At 37.9% G+C, this 27,575-nt stretch overlaps 1 protein-coding gene across 12 annotated transcripts in view; it reads left to right on the forward strand.

Moving 5' to 3' along the window:
* micu3a (mitochondrial calcium uptake 3a) overlaps window positions 1-27,575 on the forward strand; it is a 47,993-nt gene that overhangs the window by 10,595 nt on the left and 9,823 nt on the right. For 6 of the 12 annotated variants that reach the window (XM_085277402.1, XM_085277399.1, XM_085277404.1 and 3 more), the window contains exons 2-9: window positions 5,930-6,077; window positions 8,469-8,500; window positions 10,571-10,649; window positions 15,308-15,355; window positions 16,951-17,033; window positions 19,256-19,327; window positions 20,502-20,543; window positions 23,629-23,724. In XM_085277402.1, the coding sequence (XP_085133528.1) occupies window positions 5,930-6,077; window positions 8,469-8,500; window positions 10,571-10,649; window positions 15,308-15,355; window positions 16,951-17,033; window positions 19,256-19,327; window positions 20,502-20,543; window positions 23,629-23,724 (600 nt within the window). The remainder of the gene's footprint in view (window positions 1-5,929; window positions 6,078-8,468; window positions 8,501-10,570; window positions 10,650-15,307; window positions 15,356-16,950; window positions 17,034-19,255; window positions 19,328-20,501; window positions 20,544-23,628; window positions 23,725-27,575) is intronic. The other 6 variants (XM_085277406.1, XM_085277407.1, XM_085277408.1 and 3 more) reach the window with 3 other exon arrangements.

Raw genomic sequence — 27,575 nt, forward strand, 5'->3', positions numbered from 1 at the left:
ATGGAAGGGTGGCTGTCAAGAAGCCATTCTTAAGGAAGAGAAACAAGGAGAAAAGGGTGAGGTATTAAAATCATCTGGAAAGCATTTGAATGGCAATGGCTTCATTTATTCATCATGACAATGATCACAAATGCACTGTGAATCCAGTGAAGCATACCTTGATAGAAAAACACACAGTAAAACACTATCAGTCATGGATTGGCCTCCCCAGAGTCCAGACCTGAATATTATTAATGTAGTGGAGCCACCAATATCCAAAAAAGCTTTCAAATGTCCCTCAGAAAGCTTGCCTAAGATAGTATTGCCTTTCCAGCTTATGAGAATGTACAAACTCTGTTTTTGCCTTATATCCCACGCTTCCATGTTAGCATGTTTCAATGAATCATTGCAACTATTTAATTTTCCTACAAATTGGTTCTTTGCTAAGTTGTCTGTTGTGTGCAAACACGATACTGGTTCATCCCTTAAGTTAGGTGCTCTTCTAATGCAACAAAAAAAAAAATTGAAAATGGTCAGGTAGAAGGCCTGGACTGAAAATTAATTTAAAAGCAGAGTGAAAAAGCAAAGAAAGGCATTGAAAGACCTTCAGAAAATCTGGAGAAGAACTGCTCACAACTTTTGAAAAAGATAAAGGAAAGCCTGGCTCCTTGGAAGCAAAATATAAAGAAATGGAGGGTGGCTTAAGACTTTTGCACATAATTGGCTATAGATACAAACTGCATTTAGTAGCTCATTGAAGTGGACAGTAGCTCAGTGGCACCATTTGCATATCTATCCAGATTGCAAATGTAAAATTATGTCTTCTCAGCCAGCAATGTTGCTTCTTTAGGCTACGTCCACACCAATGCGTTTTCGTTTGAAAACGCATCATTTTCTCTCCGTTTTGACACTGAGGCTACGTCCACACGTACACGGGTATTTTTGAAAACGGAGATTTTCCGTTAAAAAATAATCCCGTCCACACATAAACGCAGAAATGAAGGAAAACGCTGCTAGGAACATGCCAAAGCAACAGGTGGCGATATATTCCTAACCGTGTAGAAATGTTGGCCAATCAGAAGTCTAGAAGCCTCGGTAGGAAATAGTAAACAAAGCTGGGGCGTAGAAGCAGAACCAAGTCATATGTGTGGAAGAACAGTAACTGTGTGTGTATGTGTAAGAATTTAAACACTGCAGACAGTACAATTAACAGTAACAGTATTGTAGAAATTCATTGCACCGAAACAATAACGTGGCGCACAGTGTGACATCAAAAAGGCGCACACCTTTGACGCTGCGTTTTCTCAGTTTTTCTCGTCCACAGTAAATGCAAAAACTGAGTTTTCGAAAATATCCACCCTGGCAGGCATTTTTAGAAATCTTCGTTTTCAGTGACCGAAAACGCAGTTTACGTGTCGACGAAGGTGCAAACGCATAGAAAAATCTGCGTGTTCAAAAATACCCGGGTACGTGTGGACGTAGCCTGAGATGGCGTTTTCCCCAAGGAAAAACGCAGCAATTTGAAAACGCTCTCGAAAACGAATACATTTGAAGACGATGCGTTTGCGTCGCAGTGTGGACAGGGAAAACGGAGACTTTCTAGAAGGGTGACACATTTTAGTCATGTGATGCATCATGTGACCAATTAAACAATGATAGCGGAGGGCATTATACAGCAGTTGTTTTGTTTGCTCTCAATTTTGACAGCCCTATTAAAGATTAATATCAGTTTGTACATGCTCCAGATAGCTTTTCTTCAAATTATTTAATTCTTACTCGCTTTTGCAACTTTGCACTTTTGTGTTACTCGCAGCAACAACGTCACCTCATTGTGAGTCCATTTAAAAAACTCGTTGCTTTTCCTCAACCTTTTGCCGCCACGTTTCAACGATTCAAAGTAAATAAACGGCTGACAGAAATGAGGCAGGCCGAATCTTCTTGCGCTTCACACACGCTCAGTACTGGAACGTAAGTGTTTTCGGCCGTTTCAATGTGGACGCACAACTCTGTGAAAACAGCTGAAAACGCTAGTGTGGATGTGGAGCGTTTTCAGACGAAAACGCAGTTTTTTTAGTGTTTTGAGAGTTGGGGGTGTGGGTGTGGGGTGGGGAAGGGGGGCATTTTAGAAGATGCAGACATAAATTTTACTTTACTGGGGAAGGAAATGGAATCTGAATAATTTGCCTCAAAAAGTTGGATGACTCATCTGTAGTGACTGAACCTCACTGCAGCTATTCTGGTAAAAGAAAGCCACAGAGGCAGAGAAAAATATGGGGCAGTTGAGACTTGTGCTGAATGGGTATGGGATATATGTTCACACGATCATTTGGCTCTTAAAGGGTTCAGAAGTGTAAGGGTGAGTTCACTGGTGGCACAGAGGGTTTATCAAAGAATGTTTGAGATAGTATTTTTTAACATATGAAGAAGTATACCTGCAGACAAAGTTAATACGTGTAAAACTGGTGGATTACCCCTTTACAAAACCAATGTCTATTTAAAATAACCAATTAATATAAAAAATGACTTCTAGCAAAAGTTTAAATGCTAAGCCTGAGTTTTCTAGGTCATAAGAAAGAAATTAAAACCGTCCTATCAAAAATATAAACTAGAAAAGGAAGCTGCACACCTATTACATTGTATCTGACAAAAGAAGCTCCTACCAGTGTAATGTGTTACACTGTTTCCTGCCTGGCTGTAAGTGCCTTGAAGGTGTCTCAGATGGAGAAAAACAAACAAATATAGACCCCAAAATTACAAGCAAGTACATAACCATTAGAGCTGGGCGATAGAACGATAACGATATGTATCGCGATATAACTTTTACTCGATAGAGAAATTAAGCTATCGCGATAGACCTCGCCGCTCTTGTCCTCTTAAAATAAAAATAAAATAAAAAAAATAAAAAAAAAAGGTCAGCCAATCCAAACTAAGTAGCGCAGAGCCGAACCAATCACAGCCGCAGCGTCACGTCGCGTGACTTGTTACGTACAGCACAAGTGCCAAGCCGCACGTGTGTTTGTTTGGGAAGCAGCCAGCGGGTAATGGAGGAAATGAGTGTGCCGACTAGAAAAATCAACCGAGCGTGACCGAAGAGAAAACAGATGATGGTTCCAATGCCGGAGAGATTGTCGAACGGAAGAGCCATAGAAGTTCCGTAGTGTGAAGGTATTTCGGCTATTTCAAGTCTGACAAAAAACAGAGTAGCATGCACTGTAAATTGTGCCGAAAGCAAGTCTGGAAATACAATAAACTGGTGCATGCGTCACACTGCGCGCCACGTTATTGTTTCGGTGAAATGAATTTCTACAATACTGTTACTGTTAATTGTACTCTCTGCAGTGTTTAAATGCTTACATATACACACAGTTACTGTCCGTCCACACACACGACTCTGTTCTGCTTCTATGCCCCAGCTTTGTTTACTTTTTCCCACCGAGGCTTCTAGACTTCTGATTGGCCAACATTTCTGCACGGTTAGGAATCTAGCTCCACCTGCTGCTTTGGCATGTTCCTAGCAGCGTTTTTCTTCATTTCTGCCTTTATGTGTGGACGGGATTATTTTTTTAAAACGAAAACGGAAAATCTCCGTTTTCAAAAATACCCGTGTACGCGTGGACGTAGCCTCAGTCTCTGACTGGAAGCGCTAATTCGTCATTCGGCTTTTGTCAGACTAAAGTAACTGTTAAAACTGTTTGAAAAGCTCAGCTATACAACAAGGAGAGATTGAGAATTTCCTTTTAGTTCTCAGTTTATTTGATATTGACAAAAGTTAGTCAGTTTTGTCTGTTCTTCTGTAAAACAAACTAAGATTTATTTTTAGAATTAATATTTTGTTTCTAAGTGGAATTGACAATTTAGTAGTCTGTTTCGTTTGTTCTATTTTGAAACTTAAACGCTTTAGCGGCTGCCTTTTGTGTAGTTTGCAATATTTGCCTTTATTTATCTGAAAAAGTCTCATGTTCCTTAAGTACATCTACCCTGTTGAACTTATTATGGGAAATAAATATTTAAATAAAAACAAGCTGCTGATTATTTCACATTTTACTTGTGAGCAACGGCACATTTAAATCTTACAAATATAGTTATTTGGCTTATATCGTGATAGATATCGTTATCGCCTGAAATGAAAAAAACATATCGTGATATGAAAAAATCTCATATCGCCCAGCTCTAATAACCATCCAAGGGTACACAAAGCCTGTTGAGATACAGTCTATCTTTTACAAAGGTCAAAGACAAGAAGTAACCTGAAATTTAAGAACAAACCAGAAAGAGGCACAGGTCAGGCTGCTCACTTGAAATCACAGCTGCTACAAATTACAAGCTTTGACTTGTGAAACAGTTGCCATAATCAGCCGTGTTGTGGTTGTAGCTGGAGACTGGGATGGACCAATCACAGATGGCAATTGGACGACAAAGAACAGGTTCAGGCACCAAAGCAGAGCAGCACACACTAATAGTTAACCACACATGGGAGGGAGCCCAGCAACCTGGAGTGGTAATACACCTTATATATAAAAGGGTTTATGTACCCTAAATGGTACTGTAAATGACAGAATGGTGCAGAATAGTGACATTAAAATAATAATGGTAGTGGTGCTTTTCCACATGTGCAAACAGTCCTATGCTTTCATTTGTATTGTTGCTTCACTGTGTTTAGACTCAGAGAGAACAAAATAGTTGTTGACCTGCAAAAGCCACTTTTTTCGTTCAAAAAAATGTTTATGGATCAATAAGTCAACTGATGAAGAATCACACCTATAAGCAGAATTGATACTGGGATTTTTGGATAAAATATCATCATTATTCATCCAAAAGTTTAGCAGACAGTGACAGTTTTAAGCGTGAAACTGAGCAGAAGGGTTACAGAGCTGCAGCTGCGAAGGGAACACACAACGTTGCCCGAGGGGAAAACACCTGGAGCATCTGCTGAGCAGTTGTGAAAAGACAACAGAAAGTTTTAGTTGTAGTCAAGACACAAAGCAGTGAGCCACACTGAATCTACTTTCTAATCTCTGTAATTTAATTGGTTTTTCTTACATTTCTTTTTCATGTTGTGCAGCATGGCATGTGAACCTAGCTGCCTTTGCAAAACTTTCTAAACTTCATTCATTAGTGAGAGTTAAAGCCATGGGTGCCTATGCTCTTACTTTTGAGTGGGGTGCATTCCCATGAAGCCAAGCACTGATCTCCAATTCACGCTTTCAAAAGCCCCCCTTGGTGCAGGCATCATCAAAGCTTTATGAATGAATCTGTATGCTCATTAGCATGTTAGCTGAGCGGAACCGAAACCACTGTGTGCTGGGGCCTGCAGCTAAACAGGTTTAAATATGGAAGCCTCTCTGTTAATTATACAGTTTCACGCAGTATAGTCGGTTGGTGTAGAAGCTCTCCTACTCTGCAGCTAATCAAGTTGAAGCACTGGCTGCTTGCAGAGAGCGAGAGAGAGAGTGAGAGACAGATGCTAATCAAGTAGAAAGTAGTGACAAAGTATTTTTGTGCATGTGTGCCCATTTTCCCATTACTGCACTGTGCCAGCGGCGCTCGCTCTATTTATAACCACAGGGAGCTAAATGGAGAGAGTTGATGTCAAGAATAGTAGCTTGCCATCACCAGTGTGTGAATGTGTGTGTGAATGGGTGGATGACTGGATATGTAAAGCGCTTTGGGGTCCTTAGGGACTAGTAAAGCACTATATAAATACAGGCCATTTACCATTTACCATTTAATAGATGAGTTTCCTCATTATAGAAATTGCTTTGTGTGCACAGAAATCTGTCACAGGTCGCATTCACATTATGTCCACTGTGACACAAGTGGAACATTAATTGCTTATCCCTGATTTTAATCACTTAATATGAGAATTAGGATAGTTATTTAACAGTATAAGTGGAATGCATATACTTTGTTTTGTTGTTTTTCTTTTCTTTATTATGGGTTTTCTCTGCAGGCACGTCCATTTGACTTTGAGGATGGAGATGTGTACATGTCTTCCCATGAACATCGTTTCCGCTTGTTCAGCTCAGTGGAGTATGAAGGACAGCTGTACATGACCCCACAAAACTTCATCGAGTCGGTTACCATGAGTGAACCGAGAAGTACGTATGAAAAAATAGCTTGTTTTCTGTTGTTCTCAAAATTGTGTCTCCTTAAGACAAAAATATTTGGGGCTTATTTTATCTGCTTAATCTGCATATATGACATGTACCCAGAGTACTTGACTGCTTCATTTAAATCAATCATTTAACACGAATTTATATTCTGCTTTTGATGGGACGTGTATAAATCTCAGCACTGCAAAGGATTGCTTTCACAGGGGAACTACCAGAAAATGCAGTTTGTAAATTTCTCCCCTCCTCAACCAAGATCCAAGGAGGAGGGAAGTTTATTTAACCAAGAACTGAATGTCTTGAGAATATCTTTTACAGGGGTGTTAAGCATGAACCTAAATTGTCCTGAGGCAGCAGTGGTCACCACTAAACCATCGTGCTGCTGGCTATTTCTATGAAACACATAACCAAACAATATCATCAGCTGTATCTTCACAGTCTCTCCTATATCCTATTATTGAATATTATTAACTCCATGGTCTTGGACTGTAGCTGGTAGACCTAGTTCTGCTCTGCAGTCTCAGTGAACTCTGCATAGTGGCACATGAACCATTTGTCCACCTGGTTCAGGTTAGGGTGGCTTCCAGATCTCTGGTGCAAAACAAGGTCTACTCATGCAGTCCAAAATGGTGGAGTTGGAATCTGTCCAACCACGGCCGAGACTGAGCAAACAAGCTGGCCAGTGAGTCTTCCCGTAGGGAAAACACAGGAAGGGGGCAGGGCTAGCTGGTTGTCCACAAATAAATTAGTTCTGTCAGAGTGCTAAAAATAAAGATGGAAAATGTGCAGAAAAAATGCTAAAATCAGTCACCACTGTAAACTTCTATGCTTCTTTTGCCATTAAAAACTTTTATTTATATAAATACAACTCGAAGTGCTTTGCAATTCAGCTGCAAGGATAATTAAATGTTTTAAAGAAAATCTATAACAGACAGACTTAAAGACTTGTCAGTTAAAGGTTAGATTGAACAGCTGAGTTTGAATGTTCACAGAAAGTTATCCACCAATCAGTAGGTCTGCTATTTAAAAGCAGCGTTCCACCTTTTTGTAATAGCTAACACTGACATCTAAAGAGGCTTTCTGTCATATTTTGAAACATTTTAATTTAGTTATGCACATGATTAATTGACTTAAATGTTGCTGCTCTTGCTAATCGGTGCTAGAAGTACAAGTCGATTAAATGAATCATTCATTTTTAATGAATGAACATGCCAGCTGGGTCTAAAGTCTTATGCAGCTACTCTACACAAGCCTAGATGGCAGCGCCTCTCTCTTTTCAATGAGAAATTGTAAATATGAAAAGTAAGACAAATGACTGCCTTACAAATCGTTTCTTCAAATGGCTCTTAAGTACACATAGTGTTTGATAAGGTAAAATAGCAACCTCAGAGGTTCCTGGGATTCATGGAGAAACATAAAATGATAGGAAGTCTATAGTGTAGGACGGGGAAAAGCTAATTTATACTTCAAGAATTTAAGATATAAATTACATTTAAATTTAAGCAAGATTTGATTGGATACTTGAACCCTTTGTTTTTATAATTTAATTGACAGTGAATACCTCATGTTTACTGATCCCTGTTTGGTGGTTGATTTTAAATATTACATATGTATTTCAGTGCCAGGTATACAATTTTTTGCCATCTCTTAAAAAACTTTAAAAATATGGTTTTAAAACACATCTTTGTAATTTCTGTTGGCCCACTGTCATTTGTAACAGATTAGCCCTGGCTGGCTTCTTCAAAGCAGGTGGCTTTAAAGCTATTGTTTAGTCTGTGGTTAATGTTAGTCAGACACACACATTCCATTTGCTCTCATGTACCCTTTCTCTTACCCTGCAAATATCTAATCTGGAGAATCATCTTAAAATTTTCCTGTGCGACCACTGCTTTAAGTATCTCTTCACATGTGGAAGTTATCACAAACAAAAAGCTGCTATTTATTTATTTAATGGATATATAATTGCGTTGCGTGCAAACTGTGCACCTGTATGTGTGTGTTTACATCTAGCCTTGGCTCGCTGACATACGATACAGCCGCACATGCCCTCTCGGCAGCTGACATCCTCGAATGGCTCCTTTGAAGTTGAATTAGATGAACTTTGTTGTATAAAACAGAACAAAAGTAGTATGTGCTTTTACAGGGACATTCCACATACTACAAAGACAAGTACAGGGCACTTGAGATGGTACAAATGGGCCTGTGATGATGACAGTGTATATAAAATGAGTGTGCCTGTGTGTGTGTGTGTTGTGACTGTACCTGGCACATTAAGACCCATTTCTAGATCACACAGATGCTATCTGACTGAGCCCACCCAAACTCTCTTCTCCTCTTTCCCTTCTTCTTCTCTTCTCTTTTGTCTCGTTTCCCTGGCAGGCAAGAGGCCCTGGAGGTCCCTGACAAAACAGGTGGGAAACACACTCTAACTGTTTTTCGTGCTCCTCTATATTGCAGACAGACATCTGTTGCATGTTACATCTAAATCAGTATACACTGCAAAGTTTAAAACCTATTTTCCTAGTATTTGTCATGAGTTTCTGCATACAAATGTCATGATTCCTCATACGTATGTATTGCAGATTATCTCTAAGTTCAGCAATAATCAGGTTTACTAATTTAAAATCCAAATGTAAAAATGTAAGTGCATTAAAGAAATACTGTATGCAAAATACTGAGGCTCTGAAAATTTCATACAGCACAAACAGGATCTTTAGCTTTATTTAAACTGTAGATCATACCATTGAATGTGAAAATACAGGATATCGCCACATCAGTACTCACCTGGTTATAATCTCAGTACCCTGTGCAGTTTTCATGTTGCACACCCTCCCACACTCATGAAAGCTATGGCTTGCTGTTTGGCTGGCACTGGACAATGGTCACTTAATGCAGGTCTCCTGTGTCTTGCGGGCTATAAAAGCCGGCCCAGGTGAACCACTCAGTCTCTCTCTTCCACTCCACCTGACATCAACTTATTAGCAATCTTTGTGTCTCGGTTAGGTTATGTATAATAAATTATTTTATATCTACGTGAGCTTCTTGTGTGAAATCCCTTTTTCTCACCTTCTTTGAGCCAGTTTGTGACACAGTTTACATTAAGTTTTATTCATATAAACTGTATATAAAATCAGCCACTTTTTAAAAGTCTTGTGTTGAAGGGTTGCATTATTGTGATCCTAATTTTTTAAATTTGATAACATCCATCAAATCTGAAAGGGAACCTGAGGATGCTACACATGCCTGTAATACAGTATCTTATTAATAACAAGATGGCTACATTCTGAAGCATAACTTGTTTAATCTTTTGTTTAACGTAAAATCAGACCATAAAATAGATTTTGAAAAGGATTTGAACATTTAAACAGTGATTTTAGACACAAGTAATCTTTACATTCTTTAGATGAATGCTCAATCATCCAGGTAAGTAAATCTCCAAAAGTTGATTCTGTTTTTTTTTTTCTAAACACTGTGTTTCTGTGACTTTTGAACCCCAAAACACACTGCGCCAAAAATTGGTCCACCCCAAGGATCGGGTGCCCCGACACAAACACAGTAACATAGTGTACGCTGTTAAGTGCCAGGACGATTGCCAGGATTTATACATCGGGGAAACCAAACAACTTCTGGCAAAGCGGATGGCACAACACAGAAGAGCTACCTCGTCAGGCCAGGACTCTGCAGTCTATTCACACCTACAGGCCAGTGGACACTCTTTCAATGGAGGGGGGCCTAAGGGTACATCTTTCACCATCTTACAATGCTGTGATTGCAGCCATTCCCCAACTCTCTGTGAATGGTACTGGTGGCCATTGATCAGTGGGCTTCGATCAGTGGTTGTTGATCAATGGTCATGAGAATTTGCATAATTAAGATGAAGGAACTGACCTCCCATTTTCCCTTCAGTGGGCTGGTTTTGGTCATTATGCAAATGAACTGGGGATTGGGGAAACCTGCAGTCAGCTGAGACTGAAGAACTTGGATGAGTGACGAAACGTTTCTCCCACTGAAAACACTACGTCCAGATAAACAGAATCAACTTTTGGAGGTTTTTACATTTTTGTTAAGTGTTGTAACTTCTTTTTAAGAATCCATAAGGAAATTCTTGTGCTGCTGGAGTGTGAAATCTAAGAAAAATGCAGACTCCACTCAAATCCTAATTCACAGCACCACAAATGGTCAAAACCTCCACAGGCTACTTTTGGTACTTTATTTTTTCTTTCTTCAAAGCAGTCTTTGTGTCAATTAAAAAATATATATATACATACATTCCTTTCTATACAAGTCATATAAAATACCACATTAATAACAATACTAAAATAGTTGGCCTGCCAAGCTTTTTTTTTCCTTCTTTCCACGGCATGCTAACCTTTCCTGTTTGCGCTGGATCGGTGTGTGTAAAAGTTGAAGTTTGAAGTTAGAGGTCTGTGTTTTTAGAGTTTATCTTACCTTTTTATTGTGTGTTTGTATGTGTCTGTAAGGAGCTGGAGAAGATCCTATCAGACACTCCTCCCGTGTGGAGAGGATCCTCCAAACTATTTCGCAACCTGAGAGAACGAGGTCAGAGAGCGTACACACACACACGCACACACGCACATACACACAAAACAGGAGCAAAATACCTTTTCACTAAATAAAAAAAGGAACACACATGCACTGTACACAAAACCCATTGACACTGTTTTCTCTTTTAATTGTTATCAGAGCACATAAGTAGGAGTGTAAGAGTCAGATAATAACAAGGTCAGTGAATGTCAGTCAAATAGGACTCGGTTTATATGATGAGTAAACATGGTAAAGTATTTAAGTTTCTTCAGCTTTCAAGTTGTTAAAGATTATTTAAAATACTGAACAATTGTTTGCTGATACACTGTCAGAGAATTTAATGTTGTAAAAATCACGACTGTCATTTTAAGACCATGTATATGTATAATGTCTATTCTCTATGTCTGTATGTTCCCTAACTCCTCCTAATCAGTCACCTTAATCAGTTTGAATGAAACTTTATAAACTGCCTAGAGCACCACGATTATCATTTATTTAGCTTTTGGAAATTATTTTTAAAACACACAAATGAATTGAGTGCTAAATATAATACTTTGTCCTCTTATAAGTCATATATATTATGTGTAGTAACTAATGTCAAAACAAATTGTGACATTACATTCACATTATGTATGTGTACATTGTTCGGAAATACATTTTGGTAATCAAAATTTTAGTGCAGTGACACTTTGGGTTACTGGAATGAGCTGTCATACATATATGTAAATAAGTGTGCATCAAACAGTGACACTAATAGTACCTGGGATTGATTGCTTTGTCTTATACAATAAACATGTCGCCTGCAAAGAAGAATAGATACAAGTATTTATTATTCATTTGTCTGGTGTTTATGAATAGCCATTTATGCCATATGACTACATAAAAAGATATTAATGAAGATAAAGAGAATAACATGATAAATTAGCATATATGTCTGTGTTTTAGGACAGGAGCAAAGGGGCGGGGTTTTTGCTTGGATCACTAATATAATTATGCATCCTTGCAATTAACTTAATTATCTTTATTATGTATTTTTTTTCTTTTCATTCAGCCCGCAAATACCTAACAGAGGTAGTAGAAATCTAAGAGGTATTCTTGCATCATGTTATATTTCTTAGGTGATACACCTGCATGACTGTCAGGGTTCTTACATTATTATACAGTAACTGCGATGACCTAACTGTGCTTTTGTGCACATTTCCCAGTGCTTGGCTCTCAGTGTGTGATAAAATCATACTTGTGAGTTGTGTGTCACTGTAGGGGTCTCTAATCCAAGTTTGTGCCATGCTGTTACTCCGTACAGCTGAACAACCTCCTCTCCTCTCCTCTCCTCTACAATTTATGCAACACTAAAAGATAGAGAAAAGCTCACCCTAATTAAGCATTTGCCTCAGGAGTATGTAACAGAGGAATAACACAGTCTGGGACTGATTCCCTGTAGTGATAATTACACAGATACACAGATATACACACACTGGGAGATGCTAAATATAGCAAACCATGTGTGATGCATCCCCTCTCTTCCTCTACCATAATAACAAAGGTATATTCTTAAGCTTGTAACGTTTGAGTGTGTTTGATTTAGTCTACAGGGACAAGTAGCCAGGAGGGTGGTCTGCTTCCTTTTTTCATCAGAGAGATGGAGGGAAAAAAAGAATAGAGTAGGAAAATCAAATCAGGGAGTGAAAAGGAGATTTAAAAGGAGAGTGGGAGAAATATAAGAAACAGATGGAGTGTAAAAGATGGGCTATAAAAGACAAACAGGCAAAGTAGACAGAGAAATGAATATGGTAAGAGAGGAAAAAGAGAAAGTTTGTAAACAGAAACCTCAGGGTAATCTATGGTTATTGTACTTTAACCATTCATTCCTGGTGGAGCACTACTGAGACCACACACACCATCAAGATTTAACAGGGCTGATTTTTTCATTCACATACAGTAAAACATTCTTGATTTCCAAGGTTGGTTTTTTTTTGGTTTTTTTTACATATTTCTCATGTGTCAGAACATCAAACAAATTTAAATGTTAGACAAAGATAACCTGAGTAAATACAAGCTCGCGGCTGTAAGAGACGCTCAGAGCAAAGGCTCCAGCCATCCATTCCAATACAAACACATCAAAGTATGACTAATAATTCAACAATAAAATAGCTTTATGTTGTGGCCATCACATTGTGTTTTCCAAAGTGATTTAGGATCTGAAAGTGAACAGATTTAGGGTACGTAATGCTTTTTTCGGTTTATTTTCATTTCACACGTAAAACACATTTATACATTCATTCCAACTTGCTCTCATTCCCATACCGACAATTTGTCACAGTCGTTGGTATTTTACGCGTCAGGATGAGAACGTGTTGCAAAAAGCAACACATCGTGCCACGATATTAAGAAACAGCCGAAAAACAAAGTCATTGACATCTATCAGTCTGGATTTCAAAGGGTCACAAAACTACTGCATATGTTACCTAGATTTCACAAAATTCATACTACTTTTTTTAATTCAGGTGCTTTCAGTCCCATTCCCACAGGTGTATAAAATGTGTGGCCTTGCATGCATTTGTAAAAGAATGAGTCCTTCTACAGCGCTCACTGAACTCAGTCGTGTCACTGTTGCAACAAGTCAGTCCATTAAATTTAAATCCTATATTTTCACAATCAGCTATAAGTGGTTTTACTACAAAGTGGAGGGATTTAGTAACCATAGAAACTCAGCCATGAAGTGGCAGACCCCATAAAGTTATATAGCGGGGGTCACCGAGTGCTGAGGTACATAATGTGTAAAGCTCCAAAACTCCAGTGACATTAACATCAGCACACAAGCTGTTCTCAGGAACTTCATGACATGGCTTTTCAGTGGCTGAACAGCTCCTGTGGGTGTGATGTGTACGTGGCCCAGTACGTTTGAAAGTTGAAATCGTTGTAATGTCTTTGGATTTCTGAGCTCGATAGAGTTGAAAATCAGACAAAGACTCAAAGGGGTTCACTGTGTCTGTGTGTTAATGTCAGAACACACTACATTAATTCATGATTGATTAATTGATTATCAGTTATTTATGACTACCACAGTATGGGTAATGCATTACTGTGCTTTAGAAAAATTGACTGTGTAAGTATACAGTAACATGCTGGGTATGTATATCGCAGATTTAACACAATGTTAATCCATGTTTCCATCTGTCACACACAACAGCTGAGTAAATATTCCTTTCATAGTACCAGTATAAAGCATTTGTGTTAACTGGGAATGCCTTTTTGGTTTTTGACTTTCTGACTTTGATAAAGTAAGTGAAATGCCACACATTGGATAATTAAATCAAAAATAATTTCAGACTGCAGTGAAAATATAACTGGAAATATAGTCAAAGCAGTAAAGACTCATTGCAGTCATTTGCATTGCCTGTATGCAACATGGAACATTGTTACCTGTGCCTAATATGTTAATACTCATGTGACACATTCATGTTTTCCATTTAAAACGGTTTATTAGTACTACTGTAATGTCATCATGGTTCACATGTACTTAACTAACCCTTATATTTGTCTTTAGTTGACCTGCACAACAAACACAAAATTTAGATCTTCTTGGGCTTCTTAATATATGCTATTCTAGTGAGTCCATAGCAGATGTCCATAATAGAGGAAGGTGCTTTAGTATTAACATATGCATTGATATAGATTAAGTTAAATAAATTTCTCTGGAGGTAAATATCAGGGTTTTTTGAGTTAATAAAATTTCTTGGGGCTGATTCAAACCATCAGATTTGTTATTATTGGATTACAATGGACTCTTAACATCTTTAACCCACTGACAATTAAAAGAAAAGGAAGGCAAAATCAACAAACATATGGAACATATGTTAATGTTAAAACTATTGGAGAGGACATATAATGCCTGTTTACAGCCCTTTCCATCATGATTAAATATCACCTTGAGATCAGTATTAATCCCTCTTATTCTGTGGTATATCACTGAAAGCATGGGAGCGTAAACACACAACAGACTGTATTATAGAAACCTGAGTAGCTTCAATTTTGTATGCTCTAGTCTATGCAGAGCTCAGGCTACATGGGGGAAAAAGACTTCAGTTCCAAACCAGCTCCTCTACACAAAGCAGTCAAGCATCAGCAAAACACAAGGCTCACACTGACTTTAACTGGTGTCGTGTTCACCCTCACACACTCATGCATACATACACACAAATGGGGGAGAAGTCTCCCGTAACACTCAAGCGAACCACCCTGAACTATCTGAACGATCAGACAGAAAGCGAAAAAAGAGGGAGAGAGAGCGTAGATGGAGCTGCAAAGATTCCTGAATGTGCCTGAGGCAAGAAAGGATCACCTCCTGAAACATTTTTCACTTGCTTATCCAAACACAAGACACATACACACACAGACACACGCTAGCCTGTGTCTTTACTCTGGACACTTGGGGTGTAGAAAAAGAATCGGTGTGTGGCCAAATGGCCGCTGGCAGCTCCGCTTTGAGAAGACACATTTTAAGATGCTATCTCCATGAAAGGAAGGATTATGTGTGTTAGTGTGTATGTCTTTGTGTGAGGCCCACAGTCTTTGAACATCTGTAAACATTGTGAATGTGTGTATGTGTGTGTGTGTGTGTGAGTTGAATATGACCTCTTCCTTAACTCTCTCTGTCTTGATCTCATTACCAGGCATCATCTCATACACAGAGTACCTGTTCCTGCTCTGCATCTTGACAAGTGAGTCAATTCAGTTGCACACATTCTCCTTTCACTTAAACTCATCTGCACCTTTTTATCATATCTCTTTCACCCAGTTGTTGTTTGCATTATTATATTCTTATTTTTAGAAAAATTACGTGACAAAGCGAAGTGCGCTAAGTACATATAGAAATTTAAAAAATGTTGATCTCACAAATGCTGTGGTTTTCCCCTTCACCTTAGGGCAAGACAAAAAGAGACAGAGACAGACCAAAGATGAAAAAAATGTAAACGTAAGGAAAGTTGCAAGAACATCTTCTCAAAAGATGAAGAAAAGTAATAGATAAATTTCTTTAACAAAAGAAAAAAAGAAAGTGGCTATAAAATTCCATAAAGTTTATTCTTTTCATCTGGAAGCAACAATTTCAGTACTTTCAGCACTCATCCAAGTGACCCAGTCTCCCCCTAACCTTACAAACAGTCCAGCTGCATAACGATTGAAAGTAGCGTCACTGCATAACAATGAGCAATGAGATCAGTTTCATAATGGTTGATATGCAAATTGGCGTGACCGTTAATCAGTAGCCTCTTGCACTCTTCACAGACAGTTGGGTAATGACTGCGATCAGATGGTTAAAGATTTTCTCTAAGGCCTCCTCAATTCCAACATTGTCATTCCCTTTTCACATAAATGTCCTCCTTGGCTCCTTGATGATACCAGCGTTCCTCCCTGTCCAGGATGTGCACGTCCTTGTAATTGAAAGCGTGACCATTGGCCCGTGTGTCTAAGTGGACTAAAGAGTCAAGGCCAGAGGACGAGGCTCTTCTGTGTTGCGCCGTCCACTTAGCCAGAGGTTGTTTGGTGTCCCCGGTGTATAATTTACAGCCATCCTCTTGACATTTAAGAGTGTACACTGTATTGCTCTGATGCTTGGGGGTGGGCCAGTCACTGGCATAGCATGTTTTAGGGTGTTTTACAAATATGGATCTCAGCTGTACTGACACATAAGGGATCAATAAAAAGTTGTTTCTTTTAATGATTTTTCCACAAATTTTAATTTTAATTCAACCTAAATAGATGATGGATGAAGTTATAGTGAATAAAAATAAGCATACTTGATCTTAACTGCTCAGTTTCTGCTTGCAGGGGGCTGGAGTTTGTCATAGCTGCCACAGGGTGAAAGGCAGTGCACACCCCCACACCAAAAACCATAAGACCATAATTGAAATTACATTTTACTTCATCTCTTAGATGTATGACCAGCATGTGAAACTAGTTTAAATAGAAATTACTGTCTTTTTTTCTTTTTCTTTTTTTTTTTACATGCATGCTTCCTTGTTTGGCCTTAAAAATGGTTGAATAAATAGAATAAAATGTCAAATTGAAAGGTCAGTCTGTAGCAAATGTATTTGTTCTGCTATTGTGTTTTTTTTTAAATAACTTTAACCTGGTCAACACTTTAATGTTTTCTTTGGATAAGCAGCTATGTTTGAAACTGTGGCTTCATTTAAGTCATTCTCCCTCCTATTGATGCTTTGAGACACTTTTTCCACTTACTATTTATGGATTTCAAATTGCCTTTAACAAACACATGCACACACTCACCCTATGTGTTCCCTTCTCTGTTCCCCAGAGCCTCATGCTGGCTTTAAGATTGCTTTCAATATGTTTGATGCAGACGGCAACCAGATGGTGGATAAGAGGGAGTTCCTAGTGGTGAGTCGCAGATATTGGGAGAAAACCTGAATTTACATATTAATATTAACCCTTTTTGTTACTCCTTTTACTAAAAAGCAGTGTTAAAGAATAGCTTTAGTATTAAATAACAATCCATGATTTTAGAGTGGACAAAAGACAAAACCTTACTTTTGAAAATCTAATTTTGACTTGTACCATGGTGTTTTAATGTAGTTTATTAAATTACTAAAATTAAAGAGGCCCTATTTTGCCCATTTTCAAGTCAATATTTTAATTCTTGGACTCTTATAGTACAAATATGTTTATGTGATTTACAGGAAAAAGGATACTAAACCTTATACATCAAATGACGGGCTTTAGTGCAGACCCTCAGTTCATCCAGTGTCACCCTCTGACTCATGATGTCTGGTTTTTGAAAAGTAAAGATTGGCGTACCAGAAATCCTCATCTTGAAGCTTTAAAAACAAGATTGCACAAATCAGTCCATCCTAGATGTTTTTTCCTTGCCTGGTTGTTTTCTATGTCAGTATTAGCAACTATAATGAACTTAACACTGTTTATGAACTGTCAAACCAGGCATAGTAGAAACACTTGAATTGTCATAGATCACATTTATAGATCAAATGTCAGTATGTCAAATCTTGTCTACCTTACATTACTAAAATGATTCCTTACCCACTGTGACTTGGGCTGTTACAGTACTACAAGCTCAATACTGATAAATTTAATACCTGACATTCTACCATTTTTGATATCACAGGTCAAAACTCCCCAAAAAGGACAACAAGATTTTTTGATTTTCTGTGGTAGTGCTGTGCTTCTGGTGACTTGGCTCCACATTTTTGTTGCTAATCGAGTAGAGTTGGTAAGGCAGGCTGCTCTAGTTGATGTTAGACTTTTCCTAGCTTCTGTCTGGGATTTTTAAAGAGATTTAACAGTTTTTAGATACAAATAATTGTGCTCTCTGGTTAAATTAACATCACCATGTTACAGATGGGCAAGATTGAGAACATTTGCTGCTACTACCTTATTGAAAACTTAACAGACTGACAGCTTGAAATTAATCTTGATTCTCAGCATGTTACATTACGTTTGTAAACTCAGTAAATCATTTCAGAATTTGGACTAATGCTTGGTCGTGTTTCAGCTTTATCTGCCTGTAAGACTGTTCCTCAAGTCTCATGCAAGCATCCTTGCGCTCTCAAACAATACATTCACAGATTGCATCATTTACAGAAGTCTTTTCCCTATTAAAGTGTCTCCATCATCTTAATCAATAAAAAAAACATTTGGCCAACATTGTAGTACCCTAAGCGAATATACTATTATGTACCTTTATTCCCAGTGCCTTGAGCTTTAACTATATTTTAACGTTTAAAGCAGTTAAAAAGGTTGACTTTGAATTTGCATCTTCTAAAGGCAGCTTATTACAAAGCTGAGAAGACTAACTGTAGGATTTCTTGAGGGCTACACATGTGTTTCTTTCCCTGTGGGATAGAACTGACACGTTTTCAAGTCAAAACACTGCTGCAGGCATGAAGGGATCAGAATCTCTGAAGGTTGGTGGGAGTGGGATGGCACATCAGCAGGAGGGAGTGGTAATGATTTAAAATCCTGTGGGAGCAGGCAGGTGTGGGACAGAAAAAGATTCTCACATTGAGGGTTTAGATACAGATTTTTCTGTTTTACATGTGATATTGGTTGTCAGAGTAATTAAATATTCTTAAATGGAAATTGAACAATACCAGTGACTATTGCTGTCTTTTATGATCATATGCTCTTAGAGAGCGTTTATGTATCTGTATTTGTGTAGACATCAGGTTGCTGTGTTTGTGGTTGTGCATTTTTTATTTAACTCTTAATTAATTATAACATTTATATTACAAATCTCGTTATTTTATTTCAAAGAAATTAGTATTTTAATTTAAATTTGAATAAGTAAGTATATAAAAACTTACCCGACACTGTAGTGTAGAAGCAGTTGTTTTTTTTTCATATTGAATTCAGCATTGATTTTTCCTTTAATAACACATATGCATAAACATAAATCACTTCCAGAGTGAAACCTGAATACTCCCTTAATCATGCTGCCAAAAGACCATTACCTGAATGACATCATAGATGTGCTTGAAAGAGTGAATGACCTTGTTTGAACTCATTTGAGCATTTCATTTTTTTAACAGCGTTTTAGATCTGACTTTGAATTGTCAATGAGCTCCTCGTCTTTTCTCTCATTACAGCTTCAGGAGATCTTTAGGAAGAAAAACGAGAAGAAAGGAAGGAAAGGAGATGCTGAGAAGTCCGCGCAGTTGGTAAGGAAGATGGTAACGGGGTGTGGGGGTGTATGCTCAGACAAGCATGGGTCTTACTGCTAATTAACCTTAATGCTGGCAACAGTGAACCAACCATGAATAGTCTATGTGGACGTGGACTTCATAAATGCTTCTGTTGTTAGTGGGGTAAACTTAAAAGACAGGTAAACATTAATGTAAACTTACTTTACATTTTAATATATCCATGAGTGTAAACTGTCACAACACCTCTTACCATTTAGTTAAGGTTGCTGACAGAAGTGCTGTGTCACACTGCGCACATGGATTTGTTAAAAACGATCATCATGATCGTCAAAGTTAACTGTCATTTGTATTCATGCAGGTGTGAAACTAAACCTTTCATGTAACTAGTTTTGAGTGCATGCTGCCTCGTAGAAACTGTTTGGTATCTCTGTGACAGTTATCCCTGCTGTGGACTTGGTATATTTGATTTATATATATGATAGAATATGTGTCTTTCTCAGCACTTTATGCGATTGAGTTTTAGAAATAACACCAAGCACCTCGCATTACTGCTCTCTTTGTGTCAGAGTGTATATGCAACTTAATAACTATCAAAGAGAGCAGGTTTGATGAGTTAGTATTAACTTGTCCCATCCCACATATGTGTTGTGCTACAAACAGATTAATTAAGGTAACTTACAAACAGATAAGCCATTAGGTATCTTGTGCATTAGTTATAGTAAAATGTTCTCAAGGTAAGTTTTTCATGACATGATTTGCAAAAGAAATATTTAAAAGCTTCTTATTAAAATCTTCCTTTTGTTACTTATCTATATCTTATTGATTTTGAAGTAAATCTTTCAAACCCAAGTTTACTAAGAACCTGTGTAGATGTGTAAGCAAATAAGAGATAGAGATTTGTTGATCTAAGCATTGGGTATCTTACAGAACAGTCCTGGTTGTGCTGTTGGCTCACAGGAAATACTGTCACTGAAAAATGAAGGATATGTTTCCCACATAACTTATCTCTTGAAAGTACATGCTTGGTGTTAGGCACAGTGTGTATTCTAAAATGTAATCATAGATGTGTTGAAAATGGCACATCCTCTTTCCTTGCATGTACTAACATGTCTTTTACCTTCTCTCCTCCTCTCTGACTGCATGCTCTGTCCTCTTCTTTCTCTTCCTCGTGTCTCTCTCTGTGTGTTAGAGTATGCAGCTGTATGGATATCAGGTTGCCCCCATGAACAGCGTAGGTATCCACATGGCATAGTCTCGTTTTCTGCTTTTTAGATAGATAAAGATATTTATGGAGCAGAGAATAGGCTGTTTTTATTAGCTGGGTCAGTTCAACAGCTTTATTGTTTAGCAATCAGTCAGAGTAGAAACCTTATGGTAACAAAAAGCTTAAGTTTTGTGAAACCATGTGAGAATATGTTAAACTTTACCTGTGTGGAATTATATTTGTGTCAATAATAATGTGAAATAAAACATAATCATGGGCAAATATTTAAATTGAACACAGTAAACTGAACCTGTCAATCACAGAGGTTATGAGGTCACTTTCAAAGTGACCTTTTCCCTTTGGGCTCTGCCCTCCAAACTGTCAAAAGTCAGAATCATTCAAGCGAGACACAATTCAGCTTCGAGAGCAGAGCCGGCCAAGACAGCGTGAATCTGCTGCAGTGATTACCAAGGAGGTATTTTAACATTTCCGATGAATATTTTTGGGCTGCTGTGTGGAAATGAATAGCTGAAAAAATATAAATGATTTGTCTGTGATTGTGTTTTAGCTCACCTGCCACTTGTGACACATATATATTTCCATACATCTGAACTGTTTCTCAGTCACTAAAACATTTGCTTTGCAGTCTGTGTGTCACCATGCCTTTTAGATACAATTATTAAGTTTAATGTGAAAAATTAGGTGACAAGAGTTACATCAATCATATCTGTTCATTAATTATAAGGACACACCAACCCTGCCAAGTTTAAATTAATATAGATTGCCAGGACCTTTAAATATCACACATTAAATCACACATTAATGGCCTTTATTTTGCGTTCAGTTTAAACATGCCATATAATATATATATATATGCAGCAGAGTTTTTTAATACACTGACTCTCTGGAGTCTAAAAACCTTAATAAAAATAAAAAGGCCTGTCATTCCCTTCTGCTCCTGATGATGGAAAAAGCCTTAAATTTGACCCAGTCCACCTGATCCTCTGTTATCAGTGAAATGTACTCTGTAAGCTACTTTGAAGGATGAATGTAAGAGAAAGAGAGAGGGAGAAGGGAAAAATTCAAGAAAGGTTGCCCATCTGTCAAGTCAGCTGATTGATTGATTGAGGGATGATTAATGGACAGACAAAGAAAAGAGTAATACATTTAAGGGGTCAGGAGAGATGAACTCTTACAAAAAGAGAGCGATGTAATTTAAAATGACCTGAGACCCTGTAGAGCTCTAAAGACAATCAGACTCCATTTTAGTCCTTTTTAGGACATGTGCTGTATTTTTTGGCAGTATTGTTTGTTCCTGATGGGGGAAGTTTGTTAATATAAAGATATAGAAGGAGATTTTTTAGGGAAGGAGGCCAAGGGTACATACAAAAATATGTTTCTGTTGTCTGAACAAAATCATATTTACATAAAGAACACAAAGAGGTTGAATTTGTCTGTTGAGCCTTATGAGATCGAAAATGAAACAGATTTTTACCTCTCAAGGATGAATATTTCTTATTTACCAACCCTGTGCAAAATGCTGATAGATTTGACTTATTAATTGTATGTAACCTGATGAGCTCTAAGTCGGAAAACAATTATTAAGGCATCAATCATTAGGAAATAGTTGGAGATTGGCTATTGGGTATCAATGATGATGACTAAAACTACTGAAGCTGCTGTACAAAATTTTGCATATTAATGAATAATAATCACGTGTGACATTTCTGAAATGCTTTATATTATGGTTTAAATATTTAAATAATTAATTATACTTAAATTCTATATGTTTTTTCCTGCCTGGATTGTATTAGAAAAGATTTGCATAATTCAAAGTTCAAAATAATCCTTACTTCTGTTATTCTTGATGCAGCCGAGAAAAACGAGAAAAGCAAATTTAGCTCAAAAGCCACCATCCTTTTAATACAGCTTTCTTTTAATTGGTTGTCCATTGCAAACAAAAAATTTGAACAGCAGGTGAGCGGTGCTTCTGTGATCACAGCCAGAGCCGTGTACTTTAGATCACCGTATTAAGGACATTGCCTCCCTTTTAGCCATAAAAGCAGAAAGAAATGTTTAAAACTGAATGTTTTGGGTTAGGGTTCCAAGCCTGAGCTTTTCGCTCACAGAGATCACCAGGACCTCATTATTTGAAACATTGGACATTTAATTATAGTTCCATTTTATCACTTTCAAGTGCTTTTTTGTACCTAGTGTCTGTTGAGATGTAATGACAGTGACTGTAGCTGTCTGTTATGAGTAGTAATTTATATGTGGAGTGGAAACGGCCTGCAGTGTAGTGAAAATCAGCAGTGTGCTGTCAGAAACAATACACTACCAGCCACTGCTCTCTCTCTCTGTCATGCTGTCTCACACATAGACAGACACACACAGACAGACACACATATGCACTCCTCCTGTCACTGCTGTGATGGATAGCCGCATTGTCGCACTGAAGTTAAGAGCATTGCAGGGTCATGTTAAAATGGCTGCTGTTGCTTTCTCCCTGGAGAGAGAGACGAGGTGGGTGGTCAGAAGCTCAGCACCGTGGTCAGCCTTTATTAAGGTAGAATAACGTTTGCTAACAGAGCCAACTGTTGCTATAGAACTGCCTAAAGTACTTATTTAATAAAGAAAATGTGCTATAGGGTGACATCTTCATATATTTCTTCTTTAAAAACATTTTTTTTCCTTGTGTTTGTTGCTGAGTCAGCAACATGAGTGAGTTATAGCTTCAGTGATTTAAACAGAATAGCACATCCATCATCATCCTGATGATTCCCTGTTGGTAGTATCCTTTCCTTTACCTGTAATCTAAACCTAGCTGCAGAGAAGCTAGCTATTTGTGTATGCCCCTTCCTGTTTGATGCTAACATGTTTTTGTGTTTTTTTATGTTTGAATGGATAGGGTCTCCTTTATTGAGAGAACTAGTGAGTGCCATGTGACACCTTTCCTAAATATCCACCTGTATGTTCACATATAAATTCAGAGATATAATCTGTGTATGTTTACTTATAATGACAACTGATTGAATGGGTAATGGACGTTTATTTCCTGTACTGGTTGATTTGGAGGTTGACTGACCCTGGCCCTGCTTGACCACTCCTACAGGTGCTAAAAAAAGACAGTCAGGAGTTTGTGGCGCGGAGTTACTGGGACGTTTTGAGGCGAAGCGCCAGTCAAGTCCTCTTTTCTGACCTGGCGGAGGTACACATACCCAATCGTCCACTGTTCCTTCACCCCTGCATTCATTATCCTTCACTTTTTTCCTCATTCTTCAGCACCAGATAGTTCACATAGAGGATCCAAATACCCCCACACGTTCACAAGAAATATGTTCCATCAAGCTGGCCAGAATCAAACTCGAAATCCTATATACTATATAATACTTTTCCCTGAGAATAAAAGCTTTACTTGAAACACACACCCCAGTTATTCTCCAATCTTCAGAGAAGTCATGTGTTAATGGTTGAAGTGCAAATGCACCAAAAAAGTTACTTTGAATCTTCACTCTAATATAGTCATTTTGGGATTATTGCAAAAGCTTTGGTCGTTCTAACTTTTATTCTGGTTTGGCTTGATAGTGATGATACGTTTCCTTGCTTTCTTTCTTTGTTTCCTAGATGTTAGAACAGAAATATCTCATCATTCTTCCCAGCGTTCCTTCCTTTGTCCCACAGCATTCTTCTTTGTTTTTCTTTCTAAAAATAGTAATAATTTAATTTTAGACTAGTGTAGAAATCATCACTGGTTTTTTTTTCAGTGTGAAATCATGTTTGTTTGGATGAGTTCTAAAAGAAACATTTAAAATCGGCATTCAAGCTCCAATGTTTACCTTTAATTTGTGAGAAAATATCTTTTTCTACTCGACACACTGTGGATTTGAATGAAATAATGTGAGCATCCTCCAAATGTTTCCTGTTTTGCTCCATCCTAAGTCATTTCACTCTGTCTGTGAAGATATTTATTTACTTTTGGATTATGAATATTTTGAAAGACTTTAGCCTTTGTTGTTGATCGGTACTGATCCATTAAATGACAAAGATTTTAATGTCCTTTTTTTAATAACTTGTCTTTTTTTCACCTTCTTTCTGTCTTCATTCTGCTTCATATGTGTATCTGTGCCTTGTTATCTGTGCCGTGTTGTGACTAGTGGCGTAGCTTTGGTGTCAGATCATTCCCACGTTGCGCCACAAGTGTTTAACAAGGATAAGACGGTTGACTGCAGAGCACATACAAAATCTTTGTCTCTTTATCACTACAAACTTAAATTCACGCAGTAGAATTCATGAGGAGTTACAGGACAACATCTTACACTATGATTTACACAAAAGGTTAACATTTGGAAAAAAAAAACAACCTGCAAAATCCCTGGGATCAAAATTAAAACCAGATGGTGAGCTGAACTAATCGGAACTAGCAGGCATCCAACCTCATCCTTATTGTTTTAATGCACTATACCAAGCTAGGAAAAGGTGATGATAGAATAATTGCTGAGACATTACCTCAGAAGCTTTTATGCTCTTTGGATCCCAGAATATCTGTTCATCAAACTGATACTTCTTAACATATTTCATGACTGGTGGTTTAACAAATGAGCTGTCTCAATAAATCAAAGTTAGTGTTTCCAGTTATTTCTACAATTGCAGCTTAAAGTGTCTTCCTGATAGTACTTTCTGAAGACTGGTAATCATTAGTAACAGCTAAAATAGTGCTAACAGACTAGCTCACTAATGACAGGTTGTCTGCTGTGTTGGCAGCGGAAGCTGAGGTTGAGGTAATGACAGTGAAACATAATGGGGTTGACCTTGTATTTACACCGTGCAGCCTTTCATCTGCCGGGATGTCAGACGGACAGAGCAGGAAAATCAGACATGGGGGGAAAAGAGTAAGGATTTTTTTTAATGGAGGGATATATTAAACATAAAAGGGATTAGAAATGATTTAGGATTAAATTAAGTAAGAAAAAAATGTGAAACAGTGACAAACAAGATGACAGCCAGGCAAAAGATGTAATTCAAAGAAATATAACATATCTTTAAGGACGCGATATCAGATAAGTGGAAAACATGAGGGTGAGGAGCACGCGAAGGAGATAAAATCAGAGTAAACAAATGGGTGAAAAAGGCCAAAGGAAGATGACACAGGTCAGCAGGCAGAACAAATGTTCAGGAACAAAATGAGTGAGAAGAAAAGAAGTTCGGGAAGTACATTTGGGTGAAAAGAAAGAACCAGGTTGTATTTAGAGAAAGATGTGTTTACTCAACAGATTAGTCACCATTATACCTCTTTCCTTTTGTCTGGAGAAGGAGGGACTGACTGACAGGTAGAAAAGGAGGGAGTGTAGGACCGAGCAAATCACCTCTCTGTTTGTCAGGTGAAGGAGGTACTGACGGGTAGTGTGAGGTGAAAGGAAATCAGCGTAATCAGAGCAGGGGGTGGGATAAGATTAAAGGTATGATAAGAGATGTGAAGAAGAAGAAAGAAAGAAAATGTGGGAGATAAAAGTCATTGCAAGAAAATTGAACAAGCCATGAAACGGAAAGGGGGGGTTGGCTGTTTTTCCCCCTGGAAGGTGTGACTGACTGACAGTCTGACTGACTTGACTAAAGACCCACAATGAGCTCTTCCTCCGGAGTATTACTCACAGATGGGGAGGGTGAGGAACAGCGTTTAGCGTTTACATCAGTAATTACTGTTTTTACCCTCAGCTTCGTGATCAAAGACTGCACAAGCTCACAGATAAACACACAGATGGACAAATAGACACATGCATGCACCAGGTGTTGGCTCGTGCCTTGTGGGCGTGGTAACGATTACGTTGTCACGGGGATGATGAGCTCACACTAGTACCGCCACACTTCCAGGAATGATAAGCTTGTTATGATCCGTTTGGCATTACGTCGACAAGTTGGTAGACTGATCTGGATGCTTGAAAGCCTTTGCTATGACAAAGTTATTGCACATCACAATGACAAAATTCTTTTGGTTAGACATGTAAGAAAAAATAGCTCTAAAATTTGTAAGGGAGGTAGGCTCATTGTGATTATGGACTAATTAAAAGGTGGCTGTAGCCTCTGCGCCATTGCTAATTTATTAGCCAACTTGTGTTTTTAAAGCTGAACACTTTGATCGTTGTCATCTAATCTTTTTGAAAAACAGACATTACAGGTGTTACAATTTGACTGTGACACCAAAAGATACCAAATGGAGAAAGATACCAAAGGCACAACTTGCTTTATCATCCTTATGGACACTATTTGCAGCCGTACTTTAGAAGATGAGCATCTTATTGTGTTCAGTAAGAATCGAAGCTAGCAAATAATCCATTGAGGGGAATCGAGGGCCATTTACCCATAGATGTCTACACTTTTTGATTTTTTAGCAACCAAAGAAGTCGCCCCGTGCTGGCTGGTAGAAGAGATTACACTTAAAGAGACTTGAACATATAAGATGTATTGGCTAAAATAAACTTCTTTATAGTCTGTGGTCATGGTGAGGGTACACATTATTGATGATCTAGCATCAAACAACATTATAAGACAGCATCCAGTGAAAAATAGGTTACCATGGACTAAACATAAATAATCAAAACTTTAGATCAAATTGTTTCAGTGCTACTACTTTCAATTTCAAAATATCTGACTGCAACTTTATTATTACTTTGGTCTAGCTCATTTTTTAGCAGCATCGGGAGCTTCTTTTGTGAAAAATCTTAATTAAAGTTAATGGAGGAATTGGTAGTGACCAAAGTAGTGGTCAAAAATCTCTTAATGTAGCTTTAGTAATTAATTTTTAACCACATGTTCTATTTTTAACAAAGCTCAGATAACTGGTGTTATATCCTACACCCACAGTGTACAATCAATCTAAGTAATCTAAGTAATTTCCCTTGCTAGTTTGTACACTTCAGTAAATATCACTCCAACCATAGTGTATTCCACTCATTTGCAGGCTTTACTTCCTGTAGCTGTGGATCCATCCTTTTTCAAAATATATCTTGAAGACTCCTGAAATACATTTAGTACAAGTCTTTGTGCAACAGCTGATAACTCACT

This window comes from Mchenga conophoros, linkage group LG6, assembly GCF_057382185.1.
Source record: "Mchenga conophoros isolate Kocher_MC1m ecotype Shallow Benthic linkage group LG6, M_conophoros_male_GT1.1, whole genome shotgun sequence".
Taxonomy (NCBI): Eukaryota; Metazoa; Chordata; class Actinopteri; order Cichliformes; family Cichlidae; genus Mchenga; species Mchenga conophoros.